The sequence below is a fragment of the Poromitra crassiceps genome, assembly GCF_964638095.1.
Source record: "Poromitra crassiceps genome assembly, chromosome: 20".
Classification (NCBI taxonomy): domain Eukaryota; kingdom Metazoa; phylum Chordata; class Actinopteri; order Beryciformes; family Melamphaidae; genus Poromitra; species Poromitra crassiceps.
Genome location: NC_139637.1, coordinates 15710443 through 15733117, shown reverse-complemented (window position 1 = coordinate 15733117; position 22675 = coordinate 15710443). Strand labels below are relative to the sequence as shown.

General features: G+C 43.2%; 2 protein-coding genes across 2 annotated transcripts in view; one reads left to right on the top strand and one right to left on the bottom strand.

Annotated features, from left to right (window-relative positions):
• Window positions 1-22675, bottom strand: part of LOC310794746 (zinc-binding protein A33-like) — a 219578-nt gene that overhangs the window by 171242 nt on the left and 25661 nt on the right. The window lies entirely within an intron of this gene.
• On the top strand, window positions 2179-3032 carry LOC310794722 (lysophosphatidic acid receptor 6-like; the record flags this gene model as incomplete). The annotated part of the gene is made up of 1 exon (XM_083656742.1): window positions 2179-3032. One exon carries the CDS (start codon window positions 2179-2181, stop codon window positions 2995-2997), a length of 819 nt encoding a protein of 272 aa, XP_083512868.1. The 3' UTR covers window positions 2998-3032.

The window sequence follows — 22675 nt, the reverse complement described above, 5'->3', positions numbered from 1 at the left end:
ATTTGATCTTGGTTTCAATATCAATATTGGGGCCAACTTGCATGATGTTAACCTAGTTTCCAGTGAAGAGTCTGTTTCTATAATTAAATGTTGTGCTGGGAAACACACCCGTGTTTTGATACAGATGTAGACTTAAAAATACTTTTTAAATTTTTGACTGATAAATTCATATATATACTGTATATTGCACGCCCACTTCAGCGCTATGGAAATCTCTGAAGTGATTACACTTTTATGTTCAACTTCCTCTTTTTGATGGTCCCAGTACTTCAAACCCCCAAACATATTCCTGGAAAAACTTGAAATAAGAAAAACAAATATTAAAGAATAGCTTCCAGCTTTTGATGACTTCCCATGCTGCAACTTTTCATGTGGTAAATGAATCATCCGTCATCAACAGTGACACCAAAAAACACAACGCACTGACTAGAGTGGGGTGTAACAGTTGCTGAGGCGGTGACTCTGGCTGGCCGGAGGCGTCGTATATAGGCTACAGCATCTCACAGACTGCCAATAGGCTAAGGCCTTGGCCACACTGATCCGTGGTGTCTGTCCGTCTGCGTTCATTTCTCTGTTCACTTCCATTAATTTTCAATAACAGCTGTCCGACTGTCCGTGGAGCACTCAGAAGCGTACGTATCCAGAAAATGTCCATACGTTTTGATGGACAGAAAGTTGAAGAGGGATGAACTTTTTCTGGATGGACGTATCGGATGGTCGGATAGTCACTGTCCGTTTAGCCAATCAGAGTCGAGGTCTCGAGAGGAGGCGTTCCGAGATTTGTTTCAACTTTTCAAAGAAGATGGCGGCCGAGGCGGTGAAGGAGGCTATATGCTGTGTACACCATCCCGCTGTTGTACAACGTGACTTCAAAAGATTACAAAAACTAAAACTAAACGGAGACAGCCTGGCATAATGTCGGGATGATTGTGGGATTACCAGTTCAGTATTATAGGCTGCTACATTGCTACTGTATTTTAACATGTTAGCTGAGGCTAGGTTACACATCTGTCCGTTCAATAATTCTGTCCATTTTCTGACGGATCAGTGTGGCCAAGGCCTAAGTCCGAGAACATATAACCAGGGTTACATTAGTAACCATAGGCTACTTGGTTAACCATGAGATAAGTAACTTCCTAAATAGGGGTTCCCACAGTCAATCCAGGCCATTTCCAATACAGATTAGGAGGCAACTCCAGCTCACCCATCTCTGCTCTGCCATGCTCTTCGAGATATCTTCATAATGTGGAATAGCATTTCTCTCTCTTTCTTGAGTCAAGTCACAACTGTTTCCTGTTAAAAAAAACTTTCCACTGCTTAAAACACGGTTAACCAAGCCTCAGTTCTCATGAACACTGATGGCCGGAAACCACGTACACTCACGTACGTGCTTTGTGGGTGAATCCAACCCACGGTAAGACGTTCAAGATTAGCCTCTAAGCCCCCATTAGTACATCTGTCCTCCTGACTAGGCTGCTTGGTTGAACTGTGTCAGCATCTTTCTTTTCTTTATTTCTTTATTTTCTTACACTACCACCTCTCCCTCCAAATAAGTCTGCATCGGACCCAGAAAAGAGACCACGCAACCACAAGTAAGTTGGCCTCTTTGTCCTTTTTTTGTCTTTTCCCCCTCCCCCATTAATAGTGTTTTTGCACAAAGTAATGAGGCATACCAGTTTCCTGAACAAATGCTACAAAGAGGCCATTTACACCTGGCGTTAACATGTGTTTTCTGTGATCCGATTGCAATCAGATTGTGTTTTACCACTTGAAAGTACAGGTGTAAACACCCCCAAAACGCATTGAAGATGGATTGCAATCTGATCGGCCAAACCACCTCCGGCGGTGGTCAGGGATGCATTGTTGTGTACACATTGAACACAAGTGTAAATGCAATGTGTCCTCTCAATCTGGATACAGCAACTTTATTGAGAGGACAACCATTTCTGCAATCTGATTGCAATCAGATTGCAGAAAATGCATGTTAACGCCAGGTGTAAATGGAATCAGGCTGAAGTGATCAAATACAATCTGATTGCAATCTGATGGCAGAAAGCGCATGTTGTAAACGCCAGGTGTAAATGGCCTCAAAGATATTGCTTTTCTTGTCAGGAGAGACACATGATGAACAACACCACCCAGGCAGGAAATGAGCCAGTGCCACTGCCATACAGTAACATGGCCTACGCCGTAGTGTTTGGCTGCATCTTGGTGGTGGGTCTGCCTCTCAACGCTGTGTCACTGTGGACTCTGCTACGCCGCCACAGCCTCAAATCCCCCAGTGCCGTCTTCATGATCAACCTGGCCCTTTCGGACCTGCTGCTGGTCATCTCCCTGCCCATGAGGGTCTACTTCTACGCCACCCTCAGCTGGCCCTTTGGCATTCCCGCATGCATGTGGATCATTGTGTGCTTCCGCAATAACCTCCGCAGCAGCACCGTCTTCATCACCTTCATCGGGATGGACCGGCTGCTGGCGGTGGTCTACCCGCTGAGATCGCGCCATCTGAGGTCCACCTCCAACGCCTGGAAAGCCTCTGCTTTCATTTGGATCTTTGTGTTCGTGGGGAATGTCCCGGAGAACATCATGTTTTCAAGACGTTTATACACCTGCAATGCATCGAGCTGTTTTGAATTCCCTGAATGTCCCCTGTACACACCAGTGTTGGCTTATTTAGAGTTTGCACTAGTGTTCACCATACTGGCAGTCAATGTTGTGTGCACCGCTATGGTGTCGTGGACCCTCAGTCATCTCAGGGACTCTGCAAGGGTCAACAAGATGAAGGTCATGCTGCTTTTTGGCATGAACTTGATCATGTTTATCATCTGTTTCCTGCCTCTGTCGTTGACCTTCATGCTTGAAGATAGAACACATCCTGCAATCAGAGCATTCAAGTGTCTGGCTAGTATGAACTGCTGTCTGGATCCACTGTTATATTACTTTTCTCTGGATGCGTTCTGGAAGAAAAAAGAGGAGGTGGAACTTGCAAGAGAGTGAGTGGAGATGAGGGATGTAAAGAGTGTGACATTATATCAACGGCCAATACCCCAGTATGCGTGTTCACACGTGTACGTACATGTAGGGGCAGGGTGTCCCGTTCCTTTTGAGGACCATGGGATGGTGGTAAATACGTCATCCAGCCCCTCGAAATGGAGCTTTTTCAGATGCGGATCGACTCCAGACCGAGGGCTAGAAGGAATGAGCCAATACATGTTAATTATATCCTCACCAATAATCAATCAAAAATGACAAACAAATGTGAATATCAATTTAATGTAGATGCAAAGCCTGTGTAATTTGCTCGTTACAGCATTTCAGAAAGAGATTGCATCGCTATTTGCGCTGACATCCCGGCATCCATTGCATGTTTTCTAGTGGGGGGTACCTAGCCTAGGTAAACCCAGCCCCCACGTGATCTGCTCTCAGACTTCCCAGTCACTGTAGTGACTGAGAACAGGCCTGACTGAGAGCACGTCACGTGGAGGCTGGGTTCACCCAGGCTAGGGGGTACCCCCAGGGGAGCACGGGGAGAACATTCAAAATCCGCAGAGAAATGCCCTTTTTGACGAGCTCACTTGGGCAGTAGGCACTGGGGACATGGGGATGGGGACACACCCTCAGCGCTCACAGCATCCCAGGTGTGAATCGAACCCAGGACCTCCTTGCTGTGAGGCGACAGTGCTACCACTGTGCCACTGTGCCACTGTGCCACTGCGCCACCGTGCCCCATCTCCTCCAGAACGCCAGAATAAAATGTTGGCATTTCACACATCTGAAAACCAGGATATGAGGTATCAATGTCAATTTGAATATACTGTAGTATAGTAGCATGGATGTCACAATATATCGTCCCACGATATATCGCAATATCAAAACGTGACAATATGTATCGTTGAGATGAAATCTCATATTGTGAGAAAAAGAAGCTGAACATGGTGGCACTGATCTGCATCTGATAGCATGCTCGCTCTCCTTTTCATTGCTTTGTTTGAACAGACGAGGGACGTTACAGACACGGAGGATGAAAAGGGTGAAATTACTCAAATTAGCGTGGAGGATGCCCCCTCAACTTACAAATCGATCGCAAAAAAATATTGTTAAAATATCGTATCGTATCGTTATCGTGAACTCAATATCGTGTATCGTATCGTATCGTGAGTGTATCGTGACACCCCTACCATAATGTTATACTCACGTTATTCCAGTGACTCCTGAGCAAACCAGGCAATGAATGAAATAGTAATATTGTTATATTACGTATATTGTTTAATACAACTTTTAGTTCAACAGTTGTGTCTCCTGAATTGAAATATTAATAAGTTTGTATGTTTCAGGAATTCAATTGTCTAAGCTTGCACCTAGAATGAGTCTGTGGGTCTAACTTCACCAGTGATGTGGGATACATTTTCGATAGATTATCGCATGTGCCGTTTAACGTGTGTGTGCACAGTGCGACATGAAACTCACACCTGTGCTGTGCACTCAGCAGAAAACGCACAGCGTCGACCGCACAATTGCAGTCATCCATATGCGTCATATCCACAGCTGCAACACCATGTCAATCGAACAATGCCAATATCACATCTACTGCAGAAAGCACCAGTGCACGTCAGTCAGCCCAGCGATAACAATATCCAACATCACTAAAATATGACAAATGTTGTATTGTCAAGTCTGTAGTAGCCTAGGCTATTCCCTTTTGATGTGTGGTTATGCATATACAGTACATGAAGGCTGTTGATTGTCTTCTGTTTCTGCTGAACAACTGAAGGAATAACGTTACTTTTTTGTACAGTGTTTCTTCTATATTTTACATTGTATGTTTTCTTCTTGTGCAAATAAACCTTTCTCTAAACTGTCCCCAGTGTACAGTAAATTACACCTATATGTTTGCAAATGATAACTGCTCACACCTAATTCAAATCAGTAAAATGTGAAAAGTAGCTAAATGAGAATCTCCCTAAAGTGCAACAAAAATATGTGTTAGTTTGATTGTTATTGTCTTCATCAGGACCAGCCAGGGTCTATAACAAAGCCATAGTAAAACTGCAGATGTTCACACTGTCTTCTAAATACATAAATTGTGAGTCAAATAGGAAGGAGATGGGTGTTAAGTTCTCATTATACTGTAACTGCTGTCAACTGCTTTTTCTGTGTTTTTGAAATTGGCAGAAAACTGTAATGCAATTTTGCAGTTGAATGAATCTTGTCATGTGCCTTATTCACCTTAAGCCATCAAAATGTAACATTGAGGTATGCCTGAAAGATGACCATGTTAAATGGTCAGTATAGTGGGGCAGCGTAGCTAAAGGTTGCACAACGATTGTGCATTTTGCAATAAAAGCATATCATTTGGTACAATTATACAGTAGCTCATACACACAGCAGCACCAGGGGAGGACCTTTTCTCCCCAGAGTAGCCGCCCACCAGGCAGTTTAATTATTATTAAATTAAATATTTAATTATTATTATTATTACACGTTTTACCAGTTTCTCCCCTTGCCGCCCCCCCCCCCCCCCCCCACACACACACACACACACACACACCTACACACACACACACACACACACACACACACACACACACACACACACACACACACACACACACACACACACACACACACACACACACACAGACACACACACACCATTTGACTATGTTTCTCAGTCTGCAAGAATGATGAAATGATATACATGGTAGAACAGAATGCTCTATCATGTAGCCTACAATGTCAGAAAAGGGTCCACCTCTAGATGTTACTATTCTATGTCAGCCAGTCTGTGGCTGATGAGACAGTTATAGCAAAAAATACATTACAATTTAGTCACTGACATCAAAATTAAACAATCAATTGCAACAGCCAAGGTAGATGATAACACTTTTATTTATGTACACCAAAGGGGATCTGTACACGTATATGATAAAACCTTTATTTATGTACACCATGATATACAAAGGGGATCTGTACATATTTGTATTTATGTACACCATGATATACAAACTAGATCTATACATAAATATGTACTTCACCCAAATAATAATTAAAATATTACACTTCAGTCAAAAAGGAAAAACAGTCGCTTGCATTTGTGGTTCCAAAATAGCAAATAAAGTAATTACAGTGAATGAGTTAATGAGTTATCAGTACAACATAAAATATCTTTACAGAAATTGTTAAAGCCATGGTGGTTTTGGTTACATATAAACCATGTAGCTCTGTATAAAATGATAATGTTAATTGAAGCACATTTCTAATGCAAATTGTGAACTTTGTATAAGTTATAGGGAGCATTTATTGCATTCTAGTTAGTGTGTTTTAGTTGTGTTATGGTCATCATTGAAATGTGAATGACATATATACCGTATGCATATCTGATTATAATTGCAATACATAATATATACATAATGGGCAATTTGAGTAATGTGTTTTGAGGATACCTGAAGAACATAAAGAGATGTGTTATTTGAAATGATGATACAAGATAAAAGAAAGAGTGAATAAAACAGAAGATACACACTAACATGTGTGACTTCTTGTCATTGTTCTCAGTCCTCCGCAGGTTCAAAGAGACCGGCGCTAACATCAGCTGCTGCCTGTGGTGAATAAGCAGAGGAAAGAGGAGGAACAGCAGTAGAGCGCTGCTATAAATCAAGTTATTATGAGTCATGACTAACAACTTACACTCAGTTATTATAGAATAATCTCACCATTACTTACATGGTTAAGGCTTTAAAGCCCATGGAACCCTAACCCTAACCCATGGAAAACAACAAATAAGTGTGTTTTGAGTTTGTCACACCACAGATTTGTTTTTAGTATTAACCACCCAGCCATATCTGAATGATTAGAAATGCAGCCAAGTTTTCCAAGAATTAGGTTTCAAAATCATGAAAAACTAAGCAGTATTCTCTGCTTAGAAACTGTGGGGGCGTGTCTGCTGAAGTGCTCCCAATGACTCCCACCCCCCCCCCTGCTGTATAACTACATTGTGATACTTTTTTTTTTCTTAGTCTTCTTTGTTATTTTATTTTGGTAGAGGCACTTGAGCCTGATTGGTTTGCGGAGCTTATTGTGTAATAAGTCTGCAGCATAAGCATGCCCACTTCAAACCCAACATCAGGAACAGTACAACAACTTAAATAGCAATATTTAGGATTTGGATTTAAACTAATACAGCACTATACAGTACTAACAATAATAAGATGCTTACTATTATGCACATAAGACCCTAAATTACATAGTTTTAAAGTTATTGTGTGTCCTAATCAGTCCATAAAGTATTATTATGATACTATCATAAAGAAGATATTATGCAAATGATGAGGTGATGACCACACATGACCCTGCAAGGTGATACTGGGAAATGACATGTCTCTATCTTACCACTGTGACGACTGATGCTTTAATTTTGGCTTTCTCTGAAACAAACACAAGGAAATATCATGTAATTCTCTCTCAAAATCACTGTAGGATGAATCATCTTTAAAGAAAATATAAGTAATATTTTGCTTCTGAATTTGCGTAATCAGCATTTGCCATGGACTTACCATGTATTACTATCCTCCAGCCAAACAAGCCAGATGCTACAAGCAATACCAATAAGATCAGGCGGATGAGGAAAATCTTGAGGTCAGTGGATCTAGCAGAAGATAGACGCAGATGGGGTACATCTGATTAAAATTAAAGGTTATCCTAATTAAAATGTGTGTCCCCCCACACGCGCACACACGCGCACACACACACACACACACACACACACACACACACACACACACACACACACACACACACACACACACACACACATTTTGAAAATATAAAATTGTAAGTTTACTTGCAAGCCATAAAACGCAGTGGAAAGGGACATGGGGTGGAGAGCAAAATGTGAATCAGAATTGCATCAGTGTTGTGAGAACATGGTCGGGGCCTTAGAGCTAAGTAAAGAGAACTAACCTCTGCTGTGGGTCTGGCAGGTTGTCTGCAGCTGCAGTGGAGTTCGTGGGCTGACCACTAGATGGCTCAGTACCTGTGAGGAAGCAGGAATGCTGGTGAGTGGTTGGAAGCATCTATATAAAGTGTGAGTAGTGTGAAAATACATGTTCATCCTCATATAGTTATCGCGTGATTTTGATCTACATTTTGAATGACCATACAGTAAACCCCAGATTTCCCAAGTAAATAACAAGGATGGATTCTATACTTCATGATTATTGGAACTATTTCAAATGTTGACTTATGTTACATTTGCGTGTGTCTGCTTAATGGCTTCATTTGTATCAGGCATCATAAAGACAGTCTTATGTGACAATATGAAATGGTTCTTACTTGTGGTGGGGATCATTGTCGTTGTAGTAGTTGAGGTTGCTTTGGCAGTATACTTTAGATTCCATACGAGATCTGTTTTGCCACATAATTCTAGGACATTTTGAATCTGTCGATATTAATGCTCTACCCACCTGGGATAGTGGCACTCAATAGTGGCAAGAGCCTTGTTGCTCCTCAACACATTGGTACCAGGGAAAGGTTTGGGAATGTAGTCCAGAGTGTAGCAGTAGATGATTTCCTCATCGGTCATCTGGAAAAGAGATCAATATCAGTACAAACAAATAGCTTTATACTTGAACATATTTTCCCTCATTCATTTGTTTGTAGTGATTAGCATTATCAGTAAACCCTACCAGTATCTGGGTTCCTGGGCCTGGACATAGGTGCAGTCCGTATTGGAAGATCACGACTTGATTAGCAAGGTCCTCCGCTGAGGCACGGCAGGATCCCAGCGTGAGGTCTGTAGCCATGATTAATTGGCCACTCAAAAAGAAATCCCTCTTGACTTCAATACGAAACTCATCTTCCATGCAGTCAACAGCCACGCTGAAGGCGGTGATGGGGTGCCTTTTCTCAAGTCTCTGGGTGGGAATCTCGGGCACCGGGGGAGGCTTAGGGTATACCCAAGAGATTTGCTTCTCAAATCCCTGCTTGGATTGTATTCCAGGAGTACTCAGGCCGGGCTTACGAAGAGCACTAGCATCACAGCGGCCGCCCAGCATTGCCACAGCCACAAGGCACACGGCGGTCCACTTCATCACCATGGCTGCACAACAACAAGTGACCTGATGCTGTGAGGAAAGTGGAGAGCGTGCCACCTGCTTTTATAACGAAGTGAGCGTGTTGATTTGCATGGCAGAATCCCACCCCCTGTGTTGGCCATTTCCCACCAGATTTGAGGAGCCAAATGGTTGCCATGGAAATAGTTGCAGCTGTAAACGCTATGACATGACATGACATTGCCTACAGCTCTGAAGAGACATTTGCATAAACCTTCATGTGTCATTTGTTAAAACGGGTTTAAAATGCATAAATTGGGAGTATGCTAAGAGATTGAATACAAGTCACTTTTTTTGACACACCAAGGAACTATACACATCAAGGAAATATAAATCTACTGTGAGATACCAAATTACATGAATCCCTATATTTTTGGTATTTTAGTGTAATTCCACAAAGTGTACATAACCTGACATAAAAAAGTGAGATTGTTTGCTTAAACTTATTCAAGCTGGGTGGAACAAGTTATATAAACAGTCGGCCAACAAATAGGCTGCCTACCCATAAGTTATGTTGACCCTGAGTTAGGTCTGTTTGCCCTAAATGTGACATGTCAAACTATTTTACCAAAGTGTATTTTGTTAAGGGGTGCAAGTCAATGTGGCTGCAAACAGTATACACCTATCTGTTGAGCATCATCAGCTGGTTAGAATGTCTGTATAACAGTAACATGCACTGGCTAGTTCTTTATTAGCACACAAATACCAACCAGTGCTCTCTATCTTCAGTTCACTCATAGTCACAGTGAAAACAGAGGCACTCGCATTGATTGTCACTCTAGCTTCATTTCAATAGAATCCAGACTGCTGTACACAGGTACGGCCCAGTCTACACCACCTCATTTCATCATTGGAATCAGTATAGTGGCAACTGACAGTCACGCTCCCTCCTTCAAATCCTGTTATCTCCTGTTGGTCCACATAGAGTCTGGGCTTATCTTACAAACAAATGCAAAGAGGAAGAAACAGTATTTCAATAATGAGAGACTAGAAGGAAAGTACGATAAACTTTAATGATAAAACAACACTTAGATTTGGCGAATGACTCCATGGTATGATGACGCTCCTCTCTCTGAGCCAAGAGGAGGACGTCAGTGATTTATAGGATAGAGAACCCCCATAGGGAGTTCTACTGGAGTCATGACATTGGTGGTGTTCAGGGGAGGAGGAGGGGCGAAGCAACAGCTACGCAGGAACAGCAGCTATGGGTGACACACAGGGTGAGTTACAACTTGCAAGAGTCTGAAATAGAACTTCATTTAGGTGATTGGCCAACGGCCGAAGAGAGGGAAAGCGTGGGAGACATTGATTGGACAGTGATAAAGAGGGCGTGCATATTTATGAATGGCTGATGTAACCTGAGGGCGTTGCTGCAGGGGAGAGAGAGAGATGAATGGAAAGGAACCATGGATTAGTGAATGGGATGGATAAACAATCATTGACTAGTGAAGTAGTCTTCATTATTGAAAACAGTCTGAGACATTATAAATAAAAACAAACTGAAAATGCACTAATTGTATGTGTTACAGTTTTACAGATAGGTGCACTTTGATATCAAATCCATTATAAGGTGGTCTTACCTGCTAAGACATCCAGGCTAAATCGTTTTTTAACATCTCGTTGAAGGACAATCTCCACAGCACACCCCCAGTAATAAGAGGTGTCCTCTACCTCCAGGTTATTAATGGTCACAGTGAAGATTCTTTGCTTGGTGTCATCAGAGATAGAAAACCTTCCTGGAGGATTTTGTTGAGTTGCTTTTATCGCATGACTGCACCAAATAGCAGGATTCCCTCGACACAAGTACTTCATATCGTTTATGTACTTTACATCATAGAGACAAGGAATAGTGTTGGAGCCTCCTGTCTTCACTGATACTTTCCTCGCTGTAGTTATGCTGTGAATTCCTGCAGCAACAACAACATGAGGTACATAGTTTACAATACAGTCCCTTTATTTGACCTGCTTCATGTAGATCTCACAACTATAACACAATCAGAAACATATAAACTGTAGACTGTAAATTCATTGAAACATGAGGAAAAAAGATCTTGTATGATTAGAGGTTGGTTGTCACTTTAAACGTGACTCAAATGTCATTACTCAAGAATATTTTTATGTCACTACCTACAACTTTCATATCATCATCCTCATCATCATTATCATCCTCATCATCATTATCATTCATCTTCATCATCACAGGTAACAGCTAGCTAAACTGAGAGTGTTCTCATGAAGACTTTGCTCACTTACCAATGAGTCCACAGAGGAGAAGCAGAGAGATACAGGCCAAAGTCATGTCTGCTTCAATGTGAGGAGTGAACACTACCTCCCTCTCTAGTCACTGTCACTACTGCTGCTGCTCCTCATTTTAACATTGTACATCCTGTCCTATAAGCTGCTGTTCATCTATTGGTCATACTAGGTCAAATATAGTAATTCATATCTCTTTTGCATGACTATCTACAGTCCATTTCATAAATATTTAAATGAGTTTCCCCTTCCAGTTAGGTATTAACCAATGCCTATATTAGTCCTGACACTTCTGATATTTGTTTGTTCTGTTATGTATATACTGTAGATCATTTTGGGATTGTTGATAGTTAATTAATTTATTAATATTATTTTAGATTAGGCTAAGCAATATCCTATGCATAATAATAACCAAGGAACGATTATTATATTGGTTTGAGAAAGGTTTACTCAGAAAAAAAATGGAACAAACAAACTGAAGCTCAAACTGCTCATGGCTTTAACCAGTTTCTTTTTAGTGGCCACAACGCTCGTGTCCGCTGCAACAAGCCGACACAGAAGCATTTCCTCTGCACGAGCGGGCTGATGGCATGAGCCTTTCACTGTGGTGAAAGATGACAGAAATATGAGTGATGTATGGAGCTCTGCAGACCAAGGACTGCTGTGCCACTGAGTGATGCAACACAAATAACACCTACAACCAATTCAATCATGAGAGGCCAGTTCGTAGGATTTAACAAACTTTATTTAGCAATCGGCATGCATGGCAAATGCTTTGGCGCATGACTCCATTAGCCAGTGGCGCTGCTCTTGAGGCAAGAGGAGGGCATCTGCTTAGGCTAGGAGATCCCCCCCCCGTTGGGGATCAGGAGTCACGACTCGTTGGTGGCGGACTGGGGAGGTGGGTGGGGCAAAACAACGCTCCGGAGGAGGACTCGAGGGAGATGGACTGCTGTGAAGCTGCTGCTGTTATGATCGGCCAGAGAGAGAGAGGTGACGTAGAACCCTTGCTATATATATGAGAATTAACTGACGTCATATCTGACGTCATTACGGACGTCATACTAAGACTTTGACTGACCACGTCATACTAGAACTTGATTGACGTCAGGGGTGATCGGATTAGATTATGCACGAATGGCCTTCTGCTTGAACTATGGTCTAGAGACCTCACTTCAATCATGAGAGGCCAGTTCGTAGGATTTAACAAACTTTATTTAGCAATCGGCATGCATGGCAAATGCTTTGGCGCATGACTCCATTAGCCAGTGGCGCTGCTCTTGAGGCAAGAGGAGGGCATCTGCTTAGGCTAGGAGATCCCCCAAAAGGAAGATCTGATTACCGGAGGTTAATTGAGATCTGCGGGCACCGGTAGTTGATTGTACTTTTCTGGCCTTCGACCTTTTAACGACTTATGGCTACTTGCGGCTGGCGCTTCCCAACTCGGTCGGGCCTTCGATCTTGACCCCCCTACTTGCGTTGCGGCTGGCGCTTCCCAGCTCGGTCGGGCCTTGCGCGCCGCACGACTTGGCCTTCTGACTGACCCTGACTCTCTCTCTCGACTCTCTCTCTCCCCCAAAAATGATCCGGGAGATTTACTGCGCCTACTGGGCGCTGTGCTTTTCGGGGAGCCACCACCAACGAGACATTTTGGCACGGAGCCCGGGACACTGTTTGTTGCCATGCTCGCCGATTGAGGAAGGAGGGTTCTTTGGGCCGCGGTATGGCCGCCTGCTCCGGGCGGGTGTAGCTGGAGAGCTGATGAAGACCAGCTGGAGCGTCCTCTTGAGGTGCTGGATGACTTAGGGGTTGGTGACTTAGTGACTTAGGGGTTCCCAACTTGGCCTGGGTGACTTAGAGATTTCCCGACTGGGCGCTGGACTTGGATGACTTAGGGGTTGGTGACCCGACTTGGCCTGGGTGACTTAGTGGCTTCCCAACTTGGCGCTGGGGCCAGTCTGAGGCCTGAGCCTGATGTAGCGAGCCATGGGGAGTAGATTGTTTCCAGGAGTTAGGATGACTTAGGGGTTGGTGACTTAGTGACTTAGGGGTAGGTGACTTAGTGACTTAGGGGATGGCTTAGGGGTTGGTGACTTAGTGGCTTAGGGGATGACTTAGGGGTTGGTGACTTAGTGGCTTAGGGGATGACTTAGGGGTTGGTGACTTAGTGGCTTAGGGGGTGATTTAGGGGTTGGTGACTTAGTGGCTTGGGGGATGGCTTAGGGGTTGGTGACTTGGTGGCTTAGGGGCTGGTGACTTAGTGGCTTAGGGGGTGACTTAGGGGTTGGTGACTTAGTGGCTTGGGGGATGACTTAGGGGTTGGTGACTTGGTGGCTTAGGGGTTGGTGACTTAGTGGCTTAGGGGGTGACTTAGGGGTTGGTGACTTAGTGGCTTGGGGGATGAACTTAGGGGTTGGTGACTTGGTGGCTTAGGGGATGGCTTAGGGGTTGGTGACTTAGTGGCTTAGGGGGGTTGGTGACTTAGTGGCTTAGGGGGTGACTTAGGGGTTGGTGACTTAGTGGCTTGGGGGATGAACTTAGGGGTTGGTGACTTGGTGGCTTAGGGGATGGCTTAGGGGTTGGTGACTTAGTGGCTTAGGGGGGTTGGTGACTTAGTGGCTTAGGGGATGACTTAGGGGTTGGTGACTTAGTGGCTTAGGGGTGACTTAGGGGTTGGTGACTTAGTGGCTTAGGGGATGGCTTAGGGGTTGGTGACTTGGTGGCTTAGGGGATGGCTTAGGGGTTGGTGACTTAGTGGCTTAGGGGATGGCTTAGGGGTTGGTGACTTAGTGGCTTAGGGGATGACTTAGGGGTTGGTGACTTAGTGGCTTAGGGGATGACTTAGGGGTTGGTGACTTAGTGGCTTAGGGGGTGACTTAGGGGTTGGTGACTTAGTGGCTTGGGGGATGACTTAGGGGTTGGTGACTTGGTGGCTTAGGGGTTGGTGACTTAGTGGCTTAGTGGATGACTTAGGGGTTGGTGACTTGGTGGCTTAGGGGTTGGTGACTTAGTGGCTTAGGGGTTCCCAGCTTGGCCTCGGTGACTTAGTGACTTCCCGACTTGGCGCTGGACTTGGATGACTTAGGGTTGGTGACTTAGTGGCTTAGGGGATGACTTAGGGGTTGGTGACTTAGTGGCTTAGGGGATGACTTAGGGGTTGGTGACTTAGTGGCTTAGGGGATGACTTAGGGGTTGGTGACTTGGTGGCTTAGGGGATGACTTAGGCCTTAGGGGTTGGTGACTTAGTGGCTTAGGGGTTCCCGGCTTGGCCCTTTTTTGTGTTATTACTATTGTTATTAGTGGGCGTTTAAAGATGGGATGATCGGATCGCAGACCGGGTAGATTGTCGATCAACTCGCTTTATTTAATCAAACACGAGGGACACCTACAGTACATGTGGTGTTTTCAAAGCAATGTAAATCAATATTTCTTGTTTGGTGGGGGGCGGGTCCTTTGCGGGCAGCGGGAGCGGGGGTGGGCGCAGGAGTATGCTAACTAAATTGATGTCTCTGCCCTTCAAAATCTGGGATCTCAACCTGGGAGACACATCGGCACAGGGAGAAACAAAAGGCATACCAAATGAGATGGCGGGCGTGGCGGACGCCAGGGTGTTCATCTGGGCGGGTTGGGCGGTGGTGAGGAGCACGTCGGCTTGCTGCGTGGGCGGGGGCGGGATCGGCTGCTGCACTGGCTGGGCTGTGGCGAACGTGGGGGGAAAGGGGGGGGGGGGTTTCCAGGGCCCTCAGACGAGCATCCACTGATCTGCTAGCATCTAGCAAGGACAGCAGAATGGCTCTTGACGACCCCTGTCGGCTCGGCGGAGCTGCGAATGGTGCCGTTTCCGCTTCCGGGGCGGCGGCCTGGAGGTCAGTGCGGCCAGGAAGGACATGGCGTCTCGCGGTGGCCCCACGGCCTGTATTTCCCCGGCGTCTCCCCGCTCTCGGAGCGGCTGCCTCTGCTGATCTTCGTCCGCGGCCTCTCGCACGTCCAGGCCGAGCGGCCTCCCCCTCTGGCACGCTCGCATGCGTTCTTGGGCGACCGGGCGCACGCGGCACTTCGTCATCTGCTTTCCTTCCAAGGGCCGTCGCAGTGGCGCGCCCCGTGCCACGGGAACGCGCGCCGGGCCTTTTCATCGTGGCTGCGTTGGCGGCCTGTGGTCCGGCCGCTTCGCCAACGTCTTCATCAGACGTCTCGGAAAGCAAGAACGCACCGTGGCCGATCTGGAACGGGGTCTCGCTGGCTGAGCTGCTGTCGCTGTCCATGCCATGGACTGCTCTGGCTCGGAGCTCGACATGCCGGGAATGGAGTGGGAAGCGTTGAGGAATATGCGGGGAATATCTGCGTTGGATTTCCACGGGTAGAGAAGGCTTGAGGGTGCTGATTCGGTCTCCGGATATGGTGCAAAACAACGCTCCGGAGGAGGGCTCGAGGGAGATGGACTGCTGTGAAGCTGCTGCTGTTATGATCGGCCAGAGAGAGAGAGGTGACGTAGAACCCTTGCTATATATATGAGAATTAACTGACGTCATATCTGACGTCATTACGGACGTCATACTAAGACTTTGACTGACCACGTCATACTAGAACTTGATTGACGTCAGGGGTGATCGGATTAGATTATGCACGAATGGCCTTCTGCTTGAACTATGGTCTAGAGACCTCACAAGAATGATCAATGACAAATCTATAAAACATATAAACAGGTCTTAACCCTAAGAATGTCACTGAGATATATTGTCAAATGCAAACCATTTAGTAGGCCTATTAAATTAAATTAAAGACCTTAGTCACATGACACAGAACTCACATGCCCATTAAAGAAATTCACAGTTAAAGCTAAAAGCGCTCCAGGTCACAACGAGTATATTTTAATGGAATGTATTCTTGTTTTTGTATTTTATTTGATTGCTTGTCATGTAATTATATAGAGAGCCAAAGTTGAACGTCACTTCCTGCTTCAGCACTGTACCAGAGATTTTCATCCGCCATTTATTTTCCCATAGACATTTCGTAAAATGCTTATAAAAATAGTTTTACTTCGTCAAACGAAACGGTTCATATATATTTAGAAACAGGAGAGACCACATAACATTTCACTCGGACCAAAACGTTAAAGCAAAATCGCGGATTTAAAGATTTTTTTTTCTGTGTTGTTTTTTTTAAGTTTTGGTCAGAGTGAAATGTTCTATGGTCTCTCCCGATTCTAAATATAGCTGAACCGTTTCGTTTGACGAAGTAAAACTATTTTCATAAGCATTTTACGAAATGTCCATGCGAAAATAAATGGTGGATGAAAATCTCTGGTACAGTGCTGAAGCAGGAAGTAGGCGGTCACTTTGCCTCTCTATTGTTGTCTTGGACCCCGGCCATGACTAGCTGTTTTCTGTTCGTCAGTAATGGTGATCCTTTTTAATAAACAAATAAACGGTTTCTTCTCTAAACACATTGCTCTGCTACTGGCAGATGAACCTGCAATCATTTGTGATGCCACATTTTGTAGATCTTTACCGACTGATACTCACTGTCATGGACCGCAGCGTAGATCTTTACTGACTGATACTCACTGTCATGGACCACAGTGTAGATATTTACTGACTGATACTCACTGTCATGGACCACAGTGTAGATCTTTACTGACTGATACTCACTGTCATGGACCACAGTGTAGATCTTTACTGACTGATACTCACTGTCATGGACCACAGTGTAGATCTTTACTGACTGATACTCACTGTCATGGACCACAGTGTGTAGATCTTTACTGACTGATACTCACTGTCATGGACCACAGTGCAGATCTTTACTGACTGATACTCACTGTCATGGACCACAGTGTAGATCGTTACTGACTGATATTCACTGTCATGGACCACAGTGTAGATCTTTACTGACTGATACTCACTGTCATGGACCACAGTGTAGATCTTTACTGACTGACTGACTTTACTGACTGATACTCACACATAGATTAACCCTGGTTCTGTTCAGTGTGCAAAGTGTGACATGAAACTCACACGTCTGCATGTACAGCAGCAGACCAGAAGACAATCAACAGGCTTCATTCATTTCAGATTGTAGACTATAACAGATGGGAGACTAACTATCATAGACTAATTATTGTATTATAGTCTCCTAGTCTAGTCTAATATCCCAGTCTAGTCTAAAATCACATATGTAATTTTAGGCAATGTTTGTAGGGGGGATCAGTGCAGAGTAGATATGGCGAGGGGGGAAATTGCATAATAGGCTACTACAGAGTCGACAATAAGGAAATAGGCTCAGCACACAATGCACAACATACAATGTCGACCGCACAAGTACAGCAATCCAGAAGCAACACATCCACAGTTGCAACACCCTGTCAAAGGAACAATGCCAATATCACATCTACTCAGAGATGTATTACCCAACGGACCTACCGGGCCATAGGCAGAGGGGGCCCATAGCCCAGAGCCTCTTCACAGGGCCAACACGTATCTTGCCTGGGTCTGGGACCAAATGATCCCTTAGGGCCCCAACTATTTATTTTTGAGAAAATGTTCGATACGTTTATGGAGAATTAGAGGGTTATTGTGCTTTTGGCTTTAATTGAGTACCTGCCTGTAAATCTTGTGTTATTGAGACATGGTCCAAACTTAGCACCAGCCACAAGCCAAATGCAGGTCAAATATGTAAGTGGCTGGTACTGTAGATTTGCTTCACTCAGCAGCCAAAATAACCCAATGGTAATCAATTGAGTGGCTAGTAAAATGTGAACATCTACTAACCATTTGGTATTGAGACAGTGTTGTAATGCAGGAGTGCTTTTCTACAGCTGAATGAGTGAAGCTATTTCTTGTGTGGTGCATCAGCCAGGGAGCAGATTAGGAGGATCTGTAGCCTATGATAATAAAATAGAAGGAGAAGCCTGGTACAACTCAGTCTATTGTACTAAGTCATGTTTTGTGCCATGGGAACCAAACAGCCAATCAGAGGCTGATGAGACAGTTAGAGCAAAAAATAAATCAAATTTAGTCACTGACATCAAAAGTAAAGAGTCAATTGCAACAGCCAAGGTAGATAATAAAACTTGTATTTATGTACACCATGATATACAAACTGGATCTATACATAAATATGTACTTCACCCAAATAATAATTAAAATATTACACTTCAGTCAAAAAGGAAAAACAGTCGCTTGCATTTGTGGTTCCAAAATAGCAAATACAGTAATTACAGTGAATGAATTAATGAGTTATCAGTACAACATAAAATATCTTTACAGAAATTGGTAAAGCAAAGGTGGTTTTGGTAACATATAAACCATGTAGCTCTGTATAAAATGATCATGTTAATTGAAGCACATTTCTAATGCAAATTGTGAACTTTGTAGGTATAGGGAGCATTTATTGCATTCTAGTTATTGTGTTTTAGTTGTGTTATGGTCATCATTGAAATGTGAATGACATAATGCAATGTGAATAACGTATGCATATCTCATTATAATTGCAATACATAATGGGCAATTTTGAGTAATGTGTTATGAGGATAGCTGAAGAACAAGAGATTTCTTATTTGAAATGACGACACAAGGTAAAAGAAAGAGTGAATAAAACAGAACATACACACTAACATGTGTGACTTCTTGTCATTGTTCTCAGTCCTCTGCAGGTTCCAAGAGACCGGCGCTAACATCAGCTGCTGCCTGTGGTGAATAAGCAGAGGAAAGAGGAGGAACAGCAGTAGAGCGCTGCTATAAATATATATAAAGTTATTATGAGTTATGACCAACAACTTACACTCAGTTATTATAGAATAATCTCACCATTACTTGCATGGTTAAGGCCTTAAAGCCCATGGAACCCTAACCCTAACCCATGGAAAACAAAAATAAGTGTGTTTTGAGTTTGTCACACCACCCAGCCATATGTGAATGATTAAAAATACAGCCAAGTTTTCCAAGAATTAGGTTTCAAAATCATGAAAAACTAAGCGCAGTATTCTCTGCTCAGAAACTGTGGGGGCGTGTCTACTGAAGTGCTCCCAATGACGCCCCCCCCCCCCCCCCCTGCTGTATAACTACATTGTGATACCTTTTTTTTCTTCTTCTTTTTTATGTTTGTTTGGTAGAGGCAGTTGAGCCTGATTGGTTTGCGGAGCTTATTGTGTAATAAGTCTGAAGCATAAGCACGCCCACTTCAAACCCAACATCAGGAACAGTACAACAACTTAAATGGCAATATTTAGGATTTTGATTTAAACTAATACAGTACTATACTAACAATACTAAGATGCTGCTTACTATTATGCACATAAGACCCTAAATTACATAGTTAGAAGGTTATTGTGTGTCCTAATCAGTCCATAAAGTATTATTATGATAATATCATAAAGAAGATATTGCAAATGATGAGGTGATGACCACACATGACCCTGCAAGGTGATACTGGGGAAATGACATGGCTCTATCTTACCACTGTGATGGCTGATGCTTTAATTTTGGCTTTCTCTGAAACAAACACAAGGAAATATCATGTAATTCTCTCTCAAAATCACTGTAGGATGAATCATCTTTAAAGAAAATATAAGTAATATTTTGCTTCTGAATTTGCGTAATCAGCATTTGTCATGGACTTACCATGTATTACTATCCTCCAGCCAAACAAGCCAGACGCTACAAGCAATACCAATAAGATCAGGCGGATGAGGAAAATCTTGAGGTCAGTGGATCTAGCAGAAGACAGACACAGATGGGGTAAATCTGATTAAAATTAAAGGTGGACACTATTTTTACAACCCTATGAAGTTATTTGAAATATGTGTTATACTAATTAAAATGTGTGTGTCCCCCCCTCCACACGCACGCACGCACGCACGCACGCACGCACGCACGCACGCACGCACGCACGCACGCACGCACACACACACACACACACACACCAGTGTTGGGCAAGTTACTCTCAAAATGTAATATACTACTTATTACTAGTTACTTTCATTTGAAAGTAATAAGTTACTTTACAATATTACTGTCTGTGTAGAGTAACTCCTTACTCATTACACTACTTTTGCATTACTTTCACCAAAACAACAGCAGCAGCAGAATGACATCGCCACCCTGGAACCATCCCAAAAAATAATTTCAACTGCCTTGAAGTCAGTGTAAACCGCCCAAAATTCTAAATGTTATTCTTTTCCTTTGTTATTGTCATATATAGTGGTTATATGCATAAAAACACACAGTCTGATAAGGAAATTATTGTATCTTTATTTAAATATGTGCTTTGATTAAAAAAAGGTAACTCAATTTGTAACTTGAGTTACTTGACAAAGTAACTGGTATAATATTACTGAAATCCTATAAGTAATCAGTTATATTACTGAGTTACTGCTAAAAGTAATATATTACATGTAATATGTTACTTTTGTAATGAGTTACCCCCAACACTGACACACACACACACACACACACACACACACACACACACACACACACACACACACACACACACACACACACACACACACACACACACACACACACACACAGATTTTGAAAATATAAAATTGTAAGTTTACTTGCAAGTCATAAAACGCAGTGGAAAGGGACATGGGGTGGAGAGCAAAATGTGAATCAGAATTGAATCAGTGTTGTGAGAACATAGAGGCCTTAGAGCTAAGTAAAGAGAACTGACCTCTGCTGTGGGTCTGGCAGGTTGTCTGCAGTGGAGTTTGTGGGATGACCACTAGATGGCTCAGTACCTGTGAGGAAAGAGAAATGTTGGTGAGTGGTTGGAAGCGTCTCTATAAAGTGTGAGTAGTGTGAAAATACATGTTCATCCTCATTTAGGTTATCAGGCGATTTCGATCTACATTTTGAATGACCATACAGTAAACGCCACTTTTCCAAAGTAAATGACAAGGATGGATTCTATGCTTTATTATTATTGGAACTATTTCAAAGTTTGACTTATGTTACATTTGTGTGTGTCTGCTTAATGGCTTCATTTGTATCAGGCGTCATATAGACAATCATATGTGACAATATTAAATGGTTCTTACCTGTGGTGTGGATCATAGTTGTGGTGTGGATCATAGTTGTGGTGTGGATCATAGTTGTGGTGGGGCTCATCATAGTTGTGGTGGGGATCTTTGTTGTTGTAGTAGTTGATGTTGCTTTATGAACAGTAACATGCACTGGCATATCTAGTTCTTTATTAGCACACACATACCAACCAGTGCTCTCTATCTTCAGCTCACTCATAGTCACAGTGAAAACAGAGGCATTCGCCTCGATTGTCACTCTAGCTTTATTTAAATAGAATCCAGACTGCTGTACACAGGTACGGCCCAGTCTACACCACCTCATTTTGTCATTGGAATCAGTATAGTGGCAACTGACAGTCACGCTTCCTCCTTCAAATCCTGTTATCTCCTGTTGGTCCACATAGAGTCTGGGCTTATCTTACAAACAAAGGCAGAGGAAGAAACAGTGTGAACTGACAATTCAGTAATATGTGTTACAGTTTTACAGATAGTTGCACTTTGATGTCAAGTCTATTACACTCCTACAAATGCACTACACATTTGCGAGGTAGAAAAGGTGGTCTTACCTGGTGAGACATCCAGACTAAATTGTTTTTTATCATCTGGTTTAAGGGCAATCTCCACAGCACACCACCAGTAAGAATAGGTGTACTCTACCTCCAGGTTATTAAAGGTCACAGTGAAGATTTTTTGCTTCTTGTCATCAGAGATAGAAAACCTTCCTGGAGGATTTTGTTGCTTTGTTTTTATCACATAACTGCACTCTCCGAAATCATCAGTATTCCATTGACACAGGTACTTCACATGGTTTTTGTAGCGATTGTAGTCTTTATCATAGAGACAAGGAATAGTGATGGAGCCTCCTGCCTTCACTGACACTTTCCTCACTGTAGTTATGCTGTGAATTCCTGCAGCAACAACATGAGGTACATAGTTTACAATACAGTCCCTTTATTTGACCTGCTTCATGTAGATCTCACAATATAACACAATCAGAAACATATAAACTGTAGACTGTAGACTGTAAATTCATTTGAACAAAATGAGGAAATTTAAGATCTTATAATATCAGAGTAAATGTGACTCAAATGTATTTTATGTCACTACCTACAACTTTCATATCATCACCCTCATCATCATCACAGGTAACAGCTAGCTAAACTGAGAGTGTTCTCATGAAGACTTTGCTCACTTACCAATGAGTCCACAGAGGAGAAGCAGAGAGATACAGGCCAAAGCCATGTCTGCTTCAATGTGAGGAGTGAACACTACCTCCCTCTCTAGT